The 14,320-nt window shown below is 55.3% G+C and overlaps 1 protein-coding gene across 1 annotated transcript; it reads right to left on the bottom strand.

Moving 5' to 3' along the window:
- Window positions 1–12,784: 12,784 nt before the first annotated feature.
- On the bottom strand, window positions 12,785–14,114 carry BLOC1S4 (biogenesis of lysosomal organelles complex 1 subunit 4). Its single transcript, XM_037046169.1, has one exon. It carries the CDS (start codon window positions 14,084–14,086, stop codon window positions 13,430–13,432), a length of 657 nt encoding a protein of 218 aa, XP_036902064.1. The 5' UTR covers window positions 14,087–14,114; the 3' UTR covers window positions 12,785–13,429.
- Window positions 14,115–14,320: the final 206 nt, after the last annotated feature.

Genomic DNA, 14,320 nt, shown 5'->3' with positions numbered 1-14,320 from the left:
GTGAACAGAGCGGGGCTTGGGGCCCTGGGCGGGTGGGTGGGGAGACACCAGGGAGCCTCACGGGACAGCAGTGCCCGCCACCCACGCGGAAGACACTCAGACGTGGCAGCCATCAGACTGGGCAGCCCAGCTTGCTCTGCCCTCCACCCACGTCCAGGGCAGGCCTCGCCTGTGACGGTTTAGATAGAATATTCTGCCTTGAGTGGACAAGAGAGTTCTCCCGCTTCCATTGTGGTCAACCCGCTTTGTGAGGATGGATTTGTAACTGTTACAAAATCCAAAAGCAGTCCCCAGGGCACGTCAGGGGAGTGGGTTCCCACAGAGGGCTACCCTGTGCCGGGTGAGCGCAGAATGAGGGACCGTGGCTGTTTTTAATCCATTCACAAACTGTCCCCTTCATTTACTCTTTTTAGTTGCATGTTTTATTTAGATTGATTTATGTAACACACAATTTGTCGTTTTACCGTTTACAATCCAGTGGTTTGCAGTACACGCATTGTGCTGTGCAACTGTCGCCACTGGCTAATTCCAGAACATTCCTGTCAACCTGCAAAGAAACCTGGTACCGACTTAGCAGTTTCATGGACCGCCCCTCCCCCAGCCCCTGGGACCCACTGATCTACTCCCTGTCTCTGTGGATTTGCCTGATTTGGACATTTCCTATACACGGAATCACACACTCCACGGCCTGTGTGTCTGGCTGCTTCGCACTGTGGTCTCAAGGTTCGTCCACACTGTAGCCCATGCCTGCGCCTCATTTCTCTATACAGTTGGGGGGCCGTGCACAGTGCAAACACACCGCCCTTCGCTTGTTGGCCGTCACCCGCCAATGGCTGCTCGGGTGACTTCCAAGGCGTGTTGTTTGCAGAACAGTGTGGGAGACGTCCGTATGCAGCTGACAACTGTCCTCTCTCGATACCCCTATTCTGAGGACAGGCCCTTCCTTTGCCGAAACACTCTTTTCTCTTAAGAAAGAGCAGTGACTCTCAATGAGAGCTTTTGACTAAATGATGAGTCGACTCCCAACTCCCTTCTACTCCCCGTGGTCCTGAACTCGGGGCTGGTGACCTGGCAGAGCCTGTTCAGCTGGGCTGGTCCCCGGAACCGAAGGCGGATGTGTCACCTTTCCTTGGGCACCCGTGACCTTCTGTGCGCTCGGCCTCCTCACCCCGGGGTGGGGGCAGCTCCGTCCCAGAGAGAGGACAGGAGGAGGATCCCGAGCTCACCTGCACTGAGTCACCAAGGTGCGGGGAGGGCAGGCCCGCTGGTTTCAGCTGTGCTCCTTGTTCCCAGCTGTCAACTCAGAATAACAAGAAAGGACACTTGTCGACAGCGAATTGCTGCTCCCAGGTACGCTGAGGCCTGGCGATGGCCTTGGGGGTGGGGCTGTGGAAAGGTGATAAGAGTGGCCATTTGTGTGTTAACAAGTAAGTGCACATAGAGTTCATTGTAACAGTGATACATTAAAGTGTATCCAAACCTTAAAAATAGGCCCCCAGCTGCTGTGACTCAGTGGATGGAGTGCCGGCCTACAAACCAAACGGTCGCCGGTTCAATTCCTAGTCAAGGCACCTTCCTGGGTTGCAGGCCTGGTCCCCAGTAGGGGGCGTGCGAGAGGCAACCACACACTGATGTTTCTCCCCCTTTCTCCCCTCCTCTAAAAATAAATAAAATGTTTTTTAAAAATCTTCAAAATAGGAAAAGAAAGAAAGAGTCACCTTTAATCTCACCCCAAAATAACCACTTATTCACAGCAGAAGGAAGTATGTATCCACGTGGACAGGAAGCTGAGGGTGCTGCCTCCCAGGCATGAAGACAGACACACAGACCAATGGGATACAGGGCCAGGAACAAGCCCCGCCTACTTGGGCAAATGACTTGCAACAGGAATGCGGAGAACACTCCTTGGGGAAAGGACAGTCTTTTAAACAAATGGTGCTGGGAAGGGTGGACCTCCACATGCAAGGAGTGAAACTGGACCCTTATGCAGCGCCCCACACAACGATTAGCTTCCAGTGGACCCAAATGGAAGAGCTGAAACTATAAAATTAGTCTTAGAAGAAAGCAGAGAAAAGCTCCATGGCTTTGATTTCGGCAATGATTTCTTAGACACGACACTAAAAGCACAGGCAACACAAGAGAAAAACAGATACACCGGACTTCATCCAAATGAAAAGCTTCGGTGCGTGAGAGGATGCTATCAACCACCCATGGGATGAGAGAAAATATTTGCAAATCATACATAGAAGAAGAAATGATTCAACTCAACAACAAAACCCCCTAACAACACAATTTTAAATGGGCTGAGAGCCCTTTCCTGTGTGGCTCTGTTGGTGGGAGTGTCGTCACATAACCAAAAGGTTGCAGGTTCGATCCCCAGTCCCAGCACATCCGACTCCCCAGCCCAGTGTGCATAGGAGGCAGCCAATTGACGCGACGCTTCACTCTCACATTGATGCTTCTCTCTATTCCTTCCTCTCTCTCTAAAAGTGATGAAAAATATCCTTGGGTGAGGACAAGAAAGAGGGGGGCAAAGGGCTTGAATCGGCATTGGTTGGACTGGTCTTTGGGTTCTGTCTGGTTCTGAGCACTCCGGCTTCTCCGGTGGTGGAGGGACGATTCTCCAAGGCGGTGGCGGCGGCTGGCAGAGGGGAACGGCTGGACTCTTTTAGCAGGCGGATGTTCCTTGCTCCCCAGGGAGTGCCGGGTGGGTTTCTGCCGCCTCCCTTCCCAGGGCCTGGCCCTGCTCTGGGCTCTCCTGGAGGCCTCCTGACTATCTGGCCACCCCTCGCTGGGAGGGCATGGCTGGGTCACAGCAGTGGGGGCCACCAGGCGTGGGGTCAGAGCAGGCCTCAGCAGAGGTAGGTGGCCGCCTCTGCCTTCCCCATGTAGTACACCAGCTGCCTGGGGAGTGACCTCCTCAAGGAGGGAGGAGACCAGACTTCAGGGACCCCTGGGAGCAGGGAGCTCAGCACCTCCCACGGTGGCAAATGGTGAATGGTGACTTCTAGCTGGTGGCTGCCCCCCCTCCCCCGGAGAGACCAAATCCCTTTGGCTGTGAGAAATGGAAGAGGGCCATTTCAGGATCTCAAACAATCCAAAACAGACTGGCCGCTGGCTGCACAGGGAGGGAGCGCGCTTGTGTTGGAAGGCAGCTCCGAAGGCAGGTTCCTCTTTGGTGCCGGGATCTGTGTTCCGTTATCTGCCCCGAGCAGACGCGGCCTTGGAGCGTCCCAGCAGCCTGCACGCCTTGCTCGCCCCGATAAATGCCAAGTCTGCGCCCTGTGGAGGTTCTAAAAGCAGCCACGGGGGATGGGAGGTGGAGATGGGTTAGGAGTGGCCACTGAGAGACTGAAAACTATTCTCTTCCCCAGTCCAGTGAATTGTTCTCGTGGGACCCCAGCCAGATGGAGAAAGGATGCCGTAGCCTCCTGCGGGTCTGCATGGCCTCAAAAACCCCTGTTCAGAGCTCAGCAAGTGAAACAATGTTTTCTAACCCTGATGTCATTCTATTTTTTCTCAATTTTTTCACATTACAAACATAATGTGTGTTTATTATAATAGTGTAGACAATATAAGTACAACATAAAGAAAACAAAAATTACCTCTAAATCCATGTCCTGGCAACAATCACTGTTACCAATTTGGTGGGTTTTCTTTCTCTCCTCTTTTCTCATTGTGCCTCTTGCACCCACTAGGTATGACTGACAGATAGAGGAGCGAATCAGCAGGCAAGGGCCCGCCCTCTTGGAGCTCCATCTGGAGGGGAGGCACAGAATACACTTACCAGAGAACTTTCAGTTTCTTTCCAGCTTTTCTCATTTATGAACAACTGGCAGTGAGCATGTCGGCTGCATCAGGAAAACTGAAAAAGTGACATTTATGAGACGGTGTCACCCATCACGAAAATCTGTGATGGTCACCTTTGTGCGTATTTATATTAATATGTTGATAGTGTCTGATAAACATCTTTTCTGCCCGGTGTGGACGCTCTTCAATCACAGACCTCTGATTCTCCGGGCGAGGGGGTTGGCAGCTTACCTGCTGAGCTAACTCCTCATCCCACTCCCGATCTAACTTACATACCACCCAGACAGAGAGCTCATTCCTTCCCCAGGCATGGCTCTGTCCCGGGCCACGTCCCTCTATGCTGACACACACTGGCTCCCCTGAACCTTCCATGGTGACCTCGATTCACGAGGCTGTGCACTGCAAACCCCGGCCTCCTCCCCGCGCCGACCCAGCAGAGCACCAGGCCAGCTCCGTGACCCTCTGCATAGCCGCTTGCACAGTCCCCACCCCTGCTAAATGGCATCTCCTTTCTTGGGACTCCAACCAGGGATTGCCTCACCTCCCCCAGGGAGCCTTCCCTGACCACCTCTTCCCAAGGAGAGGACAGCCCGGCTCCCCCACACCCCTGTTCCCGTCCCCCTCCATGGAAACACCTGCCTCTTTCACTGCCCGTCTCCTTCCCACAGTGGCTTCAGCTCCATCTGGATTAAAACCTGTCAAGTAAATAGGAGGACAGGAGGCCTGCATCTCAGACAAATGCTGTGGCCTTGGTCTTGGCCCTGCCCAGTGAGGTGAACACCAAGTCGGTGCCCTGGGGTTGTTGGTACACTAGACATGTCCCCTGATCCAGGACTGCGGGCCTGGCACGGTGCTGAGAAGTGGGGACAAGACAGGGGTGGACAAGACAGGACAGGTCCTGCTTCCCTTGTAGCGGAGACAGGTGAGTGAACCAGGCCTTCCTGGGGTCCAGAGAGGAGCTCTGGGGGCTGAGCGGGGAGCAGCATGGGGTAGCCAAGAGCGGAGACCAGGGCAGCCCACCCTGGGAAGGGGCGGTTCCAGCTGAGACCTGAAGGAGGAAGAGGGTGCTCATGGTGGGCAGGGGGGATGTGGCAGAACTCCAGGCCTGGGGAACAGTGGTACAAAGGTCTTGAGATAGGACAAAGCCAGGGTGACCCCAAATTGATCAGAGGTCAAGTGAAGGGCTTCCTCATTCAACCAACATTCGTGGAACGGATGTTGCCCGGCCCCCAGCCCCAGGCTGCCTGTGGGTTCTAGGTGCTGGGGGGAGGGGGTGGTGAGACAGGCCCCCATGGCCCTGGAAGGGCTGAGCGGTGAGTGGGGAGGATCAGGTGGTTTAAGAGGCTAGACAGGGATTCCCACCTGTGCCCCTGCTCACTGTAATACAGTACTTGGCCCATGAACTCGGCTTCGCCGGGTCTAGCCTGAGTTCTTCACAGGGCGGTTGTTCTGTTTACTCCTTCATTTCACTCGCCTCTGGTGGCCCTCTGGGAGCCGGGCACGGAGCTGGGCTCTAGGGGATGGGCCTCAGTAAGACAGACAGCTCTCAGATCTGTGAAGCTTACCCTCTGGAGAGACCAGACACGCTAAACATGGGGAAATCGAACAGGGACAAGAGACAGAGCGGCCCAGGGTGCAGATTCTGGTACAAAGGGGTGGCCTTCACTGAATCTCAGGCTTGGAGAAGAGGCAGCAGCCCCACCGAGTCCACGGGAACAGCTTGCCAGAGGCCCTGCACCAGGGCGGGCTGGCATGCCGGAGGCTCGGGGAAGCCTGCTCTCCAGGGAGGTGTTCAGCCCTTAACAAATCACTCCCTAATCTGAAAGGGCTGCCAATGAAGGGGTGCCCATCCTGGGCCACACACGGCGTGTCGGCTTCCTGGAAACCAGTGAAAGCAGCCTCCCCGTGTCCCCGAGGCTGGCACGGGCTCCTCCTGCGGAGCTGGCGGCTGGGTGGTGAGGAGAACAGGGCCGCATTGTGAGTGGCCCACAGGAGCGGGGGCAAACAGAAGGCCTGAGTGTGTCCAGGGCGGGCCGGCTGGGCACTCAGAGGAGCTCACAGAGCAGCTGGTGGCCAGGCCATGAGTGTGGCCAGGAAGAAACAGGTCTTTATGAAGGTGAGGCCACACCGGGCCAACCATCTGCGACCTTCCTGAGGCTCAGGGTGGGGTGGGGGCTGGGTGCAGAGCCACAACACAGGCAGAAGCATTGGCATGCACAGACCACACACCCTCGTCTTCCCCCGGCAAATGCGCACGCACATGCAGACACGCACACGCCTTCCTTCCCCCCTCCCCTCTCCCCAAAGACAGAAAAACAATGAGATTCCCAGAGGAAAGGTGGTGGCCGGTGAATAGCGCCACAGTGTCACCTGAGCTCTGCAGTACTCCCGAGGTGCGGGCGCCCTTAGCAACCCCATCCTGCAGGTGGGGAAACTGAGGGCTAGAGAACGCCACACTTGGGCTGGGTCCATGGCTGGTAAGCAATGGGGCAGCGGGGGGCCCAGGTCTTCCTGAGCCCGGTGCCTATGTACCTCACCACCGTGCTGTGTGTGCCTGCGTGTGCACCACAGGTATGTGACTGCATCGAGGTGGGTAGCCTGGTTGTTCCAGGGCACATTCAGAAACTTGACTTGCTCAGCACACACAGGGTGAACTCACGTGCAGCTGGAGGGGAAATACCCCAAAGCTCTCCCTGCCAGAGGCAGAGCAAAGTGCCTGCTCTCCATGCCGGGCATTTCCTCCACGGGGAACAGCGCCCAGAGGGAGCTGGTCAGTCCCTGGAAGGCTGGTGGACAGGGAAAAGAGCAGCACACCAGAGTGAGGGGGGGGAGGCTGGGTCGAGGGGCCAGGCCTGCTGGACCTCCGGGCCTCGCCACAGACCCAGCTGCCTGCGGAGGGGAGTCCAGCGTTTGTGGGCGGAGCCTGCCGCTGTGCACCAGCCTCAGAGCAAGACCCTCCCAGTCGAGTCTGCTGGCCATGCCCCTTGTTCAGACCGTAGTGGGGACAGACTCCAAGACAGGCCTTGGAGTCTGTCCCCTCCTTGACCTGTCCCCTCCTTGCCCTTACTTCCTGCCTCATGACTTTGCACTTGGCACTCTGATAAATCTCTCCAAGCCCATGGGTGGGGTCAGAACTCCATGCCCATGCTCTGGGGCCACTCAGCGGCAACAGCCCTCCAGCTGACTCCACCTGCAGGCTCCCCGCCCCTCCACTAAGGCTCCTGGCGGACGGACACCGCCCCGCCAGGCTGGGGCCAGCGCCTCTCCCCGTCCATCAGGTCCAGCCCTTGCTGTTCCCCCTGCCTGGCACTCACCCCAGTGGAGGTTGGTGACTTACTCATCTGTCCCACTTCTGAGCTGTCCCCTGTCAAGGGGGCGTCCCCTGACTCTGACTATGGAGCTAAGCACCCCAAGACTTTGTCACCTGCAATAGCCATCTGTTAAGCTCACAGATGCTGTGGGTCAGGAATTCTGACTTGTCTCTGCCCCATGACCTCTGTGGCCTGAGCCGGAATCGTGGGGAGGTTTGTCCATGTTGGGCAGTCTGCTGTCCGTCTGTCCACTGGGGCCTCGGCTCCTCCCCATGTGGCTGGTGTGGGCTTCCTCACAGCAGGCGGCCAGCATCCCCAAAGCTGGAGGCAGGTGGCTGGGAGCTCCAAGGAGAGGGACACAGTTATGCCCACTGCTTGGTGGGAGAGCAGCCAGGTCACATTGTGAGGAGAGCCCATGGGACTGTAGCATTTTGGAATACACAGTCCACTGCACACCACATCTCCGGAGCCCAGCGCAGGGCCAGCAGTACCCCAGCAGTACTGGGGAGATTTCTGTCAGGCTTGAGTTCCGAGCTCCAGCAGTCCGGGCACAGGCTCCAGATGAGAAACCTGAGACTGCGGTTTGCAATAACCTGCCCCAGGTCCTCAGCCCGGAAGACAAGGGTCCAGCTGCGATGTGCTGTCCCCTAGTGGCCAGAGGTGGCATGTCCAAGAGCCTGGCAAGGCCTGAGAACCTGCGTTGCCATGGGGAACCTGACACTGTCTCCCAGATAAACTCTGGAACCTTGGCAGGGTAGGGCACAGCGAGTGATCCCTGCACATTGCGTCATCACACTCCGTCATCCTGGTGACCCCCACCCCCATCAGTGACGCCCTTAGAGATCTTTGAGGTCACTAGGGGACAGTGTGGGGCAGGCCGGACCTGCCACTTGCTGAGTGGCTGTGGGGTGTCTATGGGGTGAGACTATGCTGACCCACTGGGAAAGCCATCCATGGTACCCGCTGTCCCCAGCATGGGCTCGCCTGTGCCCACGGGTAACAAGCACTCCCTAAAGGTGAGCTGCTGCCCCAGGGGCAACATGGAAACATATCCTGTGCTCTCAGCGTCATTTCCTGTGTGCTGGAGCAGGCACAGGGCTCGTCCCTGTGGGCAGATCACGTCTACTCAGACCTTGCTGCCCACCTCCATGAACGCTGGGGGGGACCACAGTACCTGCTGCAGGGACCACCAACCCCATGCCCACCAGCCAAGGCCAGCAGAGAGAAGAGAGTTGCTGGGGATGGTGGCTGTAACACAGAAACCCCACTGACTGGGAAATGGAATGAGGGGCACTGGAAGCTTGCGTCCAGCCCCCCAGGGAAATCACTCCTCCTCCTGGGGGGGGGAAGGATAAATGAAGTGTNCACTCCTCCTCCTGGGGGGGGGAGGATAAATGAAGTGTGAACCATCCACACAGAGGAATATGATTCAGCCATAAAAAGAAAGGACATTCCGACGTGGCTGGCTCCACATGGACAGCCCCTGAAGACATTCCGCTGAGTGAAATAAGGCGCTCACACAAGGACAAACACTGTGTGGCTGCGTTCACACGAGGTCCGTAGAGGAGTCAGATTCTGGGAGACAGACAGTGGAATGGTGGGGCTGGAGGCTGGGGGTGGGGAATTGTGTAATGGGTGTTTGGGTGACAGAGTGTCAGTTTTGCAAGACAAGATGAGTGCCAGGGGTGGAGGGCGGAGCTGGTGTGCCACCCTGGGCATGGGCCAAATGCCACTGAACCGGACGCTGAAAAATGGTTAAGGTGGCACATTTGTGTACTGTACCACAAACCTTAAAAGATTAAAATGATGACTAAATTTTTCAAAAACTTAGTAAAAAAAAGAGAGCACTCACATTTCCAACTGAAAAGCCTACAACCTCCCAAGCAGGCGGGCTGGCACCTGACAGTGAACCCGTCCCTCCAGCAGCTGTCACTAATCCCGCAGGAGCCCAGTCCTGCGGCTGTCATCTCAACTCGTGGTGTCCCTGGGAACAGAGGGAAGTGCCGGGAAGCATCTCCACAGCCCAGAAGTTGTGGCAGATATGGGGGGGCGGTAGGGGCGGGGGAGGTAGGCCTTTCCCTCTGAGAACAACTGGGGTAGGTTTTCTGGCTCTGCCCCAACGAGGAGCTGGACTGCCCTCCAAGGAGCCCCTGAGACACCGCCTCCGCCCCCCTTCTCCCCCGTTCTCCCCCGTTCTCCCCCGTTCTCCCCCATTCTCCCTGTTCTCGGGCCCCTTTCACTCCCTCACCAGGTGTATCTGGAGGGCCTGCTCTGTACCAGATGCTGTCCCAGGTGACACAGATGTAGGGCACACAGAACAGACAGAGGCCACGCTCCTTGCCCTGCTCGGGAGACAGAACAACCAGCAAATGAATCAGCAAACTTGCTCCTTGGGGAGAGAGGAGTCACAGGGACAGCAGAACCAGAGAGGGACATGGCGCTCATCTGCCTTCCTGCCAGACTGGGCGATCCCGGTGCCCCCACTCCCCACACAGGAAGAGCAGCCTCCTGCTCCCCACTGTGAGCCTCCGGGGTGAGCAGAGCCCAGGGCCCTGACTAAGGCTGTTGTTTTAGGTCCTGAAAGCCTGGCTGCGCCAGCTGCTTCCAGGCCTTTCCTGCTCCGCCAGCGCCCCCTGCTGGGAAGGACTGTTCCTGCAGCCACTCGCACTTGCACTTCAATAGGAAAAGGCCACGGAGAATCCCTATTCCCTTCTCCCCACCCCACCATCCGGTAAGGACGGCTTAGTTAAGGTCAAGATTGACCTTTGCCAGGGAACACACCGGCCTAGGATGTGACTCCGCACTACGACTCGCTTTTACTTACAAAGCTTTCGTTTCAGACCGTCTACGTGGTTATTTGCAGTCTTTGTGTTCGTAAGGTCACCCATCAGGCGGCCTTCTCCTGAACTTGTCGAGTTTACTCTGTGGCCCCGTGTGTGTCCTCAGTAAAACTTAGATTTTATTCTAACATAATAAGAAGCTTTTGAAGGTTTTGGGCAAAGGTATTATATCTGCTTCACGGGCTTCGAAGACCCAGGTGGCTGCTGGGCAGCATGTCTCTTGGAGAGGGCACAGGGACGCCACCCCACCTCGCCGGGTGGCGGGGTGGCGGAGGAGGACGGGACGGAGCAGGAGGTGCCTCTGCGGAGTCCTGGGTGGCGCCAAGCTCCTCCTGAGGAATGGATGCGGGTTCTCGCCATTGACAGCAGATAATTCTGAGCCAACATCCTTGGAAGTTACTCCCGGGAGAGAGTCCATGCGGCACAGCTTCTGGTAAAGATAAAGTGGGGGGGATGGGGCAGATGGGACCCCGACATGGGCTCCGCCTGCCGCCCCAAACCCGCCTTTCTCTGTCCGTTGTCAGCCGCAGAAAAACCCCCAGACTCCGACTTCCCACCCCCCTGCGGTCCCCTGACAGCTGTTTAGCCGAGGCGGTTTAAAGCTTTCAATTCCTGGCCACTGCTAGTTTTTTCCTCTCAGTATGTCTCTTGTGTTTCAAGAAATGCCCGTGTCTGTAAGCTGAGCTGTACCCACACACTGCCCGCAGGCTTCTTCGTGGAGTATTTTCTGTGGCTGCTGTGAGATAAGCACAGGGCCCCAGGGTCCCTGGGAGACCTCCCGACCTGCAATCCCACTTACTGCCTGGCCCTCTGCTGACCCCTGGCCTCTTTCCTAGTCAACCAGTTCACACCCGGCTGACTCCAGGGCCCACCTCCTCACACACAACCCCGGCATTCACATTTCTGCAAGTTCTGGTGTGGGGAAAAGAGGCCTGAGGTGCTCTCTAGCTCATGAACCCCCAACTCCACGTGTGTGTATAACCTGACTCCTGGACCCCCAGGGCTGCCCCGGGACTGAGGGGATGTCCCGTGGACTCCTGACACCTCCAAGTGCTTACTGTGCTCTCGGGCGTGGGAGCAAAGAACACATTAACTGTGTCCTGTGTGACTGGGGGCTGTTCCTCTCAAGCCCTATTCAACCCCCTCTGTTTAATCCTCTGTACAGTGAAGGAGCTCCAGACTCTAGCAGATAAGCAGACTCCAGCCGGTAAGATGCTCTGCAGGGTCCCCCAAGAAGATAGCTGACCCTCACCCCAGCTACCCCAGGTTAACTGATTTGGGAAGAGGTGGAAGGACCGGTTTTCCAAGTCCAGATGCGCCCTCTTAACTCTGCAGTTGGTCAGGGGTGAGGGAGGAGGGAGCCAGGAGGTCTAAAGATGGCAGTGCCAGAGAGAATGGCGGGGGTTGGGGGCTGCCTGGCTCCCCCGACCCCCACTGGAGACCAATGACCTTTATCTAATCTGTTCTGTGCCGTGCAGACCAGCTTCAAATCCCCATTCCAACCACAGTCCAGCACTAATCTCCACTTAGAAACCACATAAACAGCACCGGTTGACCCAAGGCCCTGAGGTCGGCTACACTTATAGAATCATGTCAGTTACCATCTAAACCAGAACTTAAAAAAAAGTATTGCCAGAAAATTATATATGGCTAGCTTGAAAGCTGTTGAGTTGAATTTCATTCCTTTTTTAAAAAAAATCTTTATTGTTTGTTTTCCATTACCATTCAGCCCTTTTACACTCCCCGCCCCCGCCAGAGACCCCCACACCGTTGCCCAGTCCAGGAGCCCTTTTTCCTTTTGCTCAGTCCCTCTGCCCCCGCCCCTCCCTGTCCCCAGCTCTCTCCACCTGAGTCTGTCCCCATTTCCCCTGAGAGTTCACTTTTCTTGTTAGTTCATTTTTCTACTGGTTACTAAAATTTCCTCAACCCGACCTTTGATTTCCTCAACCTGTAATATATCTAAGCATTATGTATTCCTAATTAAAGTTTTACTTTACAGAACACTTGTTAACTTACACTTTCTGGAATTTAGGGTGTCTATTTTGCAGATATTAAATCTCAGCTTTTAAATTACTTTTCCATAATTTGTCCTAATTACTACCTGCTGTTTAACATCAACCACAAGTTTAAAAACCATTTTGGCAACACAGATGTTACGGAAGGAAGTTACTTTCATATTCAGTGACTATGTTGAGGGATATACTAATTAATTACAGCCGCACCCTGTAGTTGCCCAATAGTAAATGCAACTTAATTGTTCTTTCAGCTTCTGAACTCAGTTCTCCAATTTGAAATCAGAGAACCACCTGGACAGAGAGTGTAACTGCGAAAGGGCACAGACACAGAAGGTCCAGGGAAGCTCCAGCTGGGGTCACGCTGTCAGACTTCCCAGTGTGCACAGCGAAGGGAGAAACCTCCTCTACCGTCCTCCAAGTTCTGATAGGTAGCACAGAAGCAACCTAGGCTGCCCACTCACTGGAGGTGCCCTGTCTAGGACTGCCTCATAAAACAGATTAGGGTTAAGATCAAGGTCTGTTGTATTTACTATGAATCTATAAGGTTCTATGTCGTCAGGGTGAAAGAACATAATGCTAAGACCAGTCATCCAAACACATGATTTGACTGTTCACTGCGAGGGGAAGAAACACAGCATGCTGGGAATGAGCAGCCATGGTCGGTTTTTTACACTAGCCTCGGGAAAGAGGGGCTCCCAAGCCCTTTTCTTTACCCTGCTCCTAAAATCCTAAGAGCAACATGCCTGCTTTCAAACCAACAGAAAATGAAAGATCTAAAGTCCTTTTCACAGAAGAAAATCTCTCCCAATAAAATTTAAAAACTTTTATTAGATGGTTTATATTTCAATTATAAACCAAACGTTGGCAACCATATATAGACATGTTTGCTATGAACAAGTTAAGATTGTGAGGTCATATTTTCAATTACAACTTCAGAATTAGCTGGAATAATTCAATAAATCTCAGAAAGTGTGTAATTTCCTTAGGTTTACAATCCACGTGGCAAGTTTAATAGGATGTTAAGTAATTTACAACCTACCACAAGAATAAGCTGTAGAAAAACTGAATCACTATTAGGATCGAATTATAACAAAGCTTCAATGGCTCAGCAGTTTTCCAGAGAGCATATAAATATATAAATCTTTTAAAGGTAATACTGTTTGTTGAGCCGTAAAATCCATAAAAATAACAGTTTTGCCACAACGCATTGATAAGTTCATTCACTCTGCTTGCCCTATCGCTCCCACCAAGCAGCTTTCAGGTGAGAACTGGAAGACATTTAAAAAGCATACATTCAACGTGAAATAAGGAAGACTGAGAAACTGTGTGCAAACAATAAACTTTAAAATTCCGCATTCCGACATATATCTATTAACAGGATTTTCAATCGATTTAATTAACACTCGAGATAATCTGAGAAGGCAGCGTCCTCTCGCAATGTGGTCCGGCCGACTCAGATCGGAGGTCTTTCGCTGCAACAGGGAAAGTGGTCCTCGGTCCGAAACAGGATGGGGGGCTCGTAGCGGGTCTGCCGGGGTCCGCTGGGGGGCGCCTTGTTGAAGATGGAGGGCACGGGAATCGTGTGCAGGAGTTTCCGGAATGTACTGGGAAAAGACCCCAGCTCGGCCTCCGCCCTGGCGACCTGCTCTTCCATTCTGGCCACGCTGGCGCCGACCATGCCGACGAAGGCCTCGAGTCTGTCGATCTTGCCGTATACCCGCCGCATCTCGGTGGCCTTAGCGTAAATGCGAGGCACGCCCTCGCTGACCACGTGGGAGGAGTCGCCGCGCAGCATGTCCAGCATGCCCACGAACTCGTCCACCCTGGTGAGCAGCTCCTCCAAACTCGCGTCCAGGGCCTCCACCTCCGGCCGCGCTCCGGCGGCGGGCAGTAGGCAGGCGGCGTAGCCCGCGGCAGCGCGGCGCAGCAGCGGCAGATCGCGGCTTGGAGCGCCCAACTCCGGGCTCTCCTCCTCCCACGGCCCCGAGGCGCTGCTCTGGCTCTGGGACACGTTACCGCTGTCCCCGCTCCAGCTGGCGCCCTGGGGCTCGGCCTCCTCCGCCCCCGATCCCTCCTGAGAGGGCCCGCCGTCCATGGAGCGACCCTCCATAGCCCCGCGACTTCCGGGCTCCCAGATCGCTTCCGGCCTCTGCGTGCGCGCGCGCACAGCAGCACTCCCCTGCTTCCGGCCTTTGTGCTCGCGCACGCACCCCTACGCCCAAGCTTTCGGCCTCCGCACGTCCACTACGCGCGTGCGCGCTGAGGTCTCTGTGCGCCTACCCTGCTGTCAGATCCCTGTTTAAAAAAGAAGGCGGAGTGCGAGTACAAGGAGTGCGTACATCCT

Source organism: Sturnira hondurensis, unplaced genomic scaffold, assembly GCF_014824575.4.
Source record: "Sturnira hondurensis isolate 20B ecotype Veracruz unplaced genomic scaffold, ASM1482457v3 Scaffold0000780, whole genome shotgun sequence".
Lineage (NCBI taxonomy): Eukaryota > Metazoa > Chordata > Mammalia > Chiroptera > Phyllostomidae > Sturnira > Sturnira hondurensis.
The sequence above is the reverse complement of the archived record's forward strand: the minus strand, read 5'-3'. Positions and strand labels throughout refer to the sequence as shown.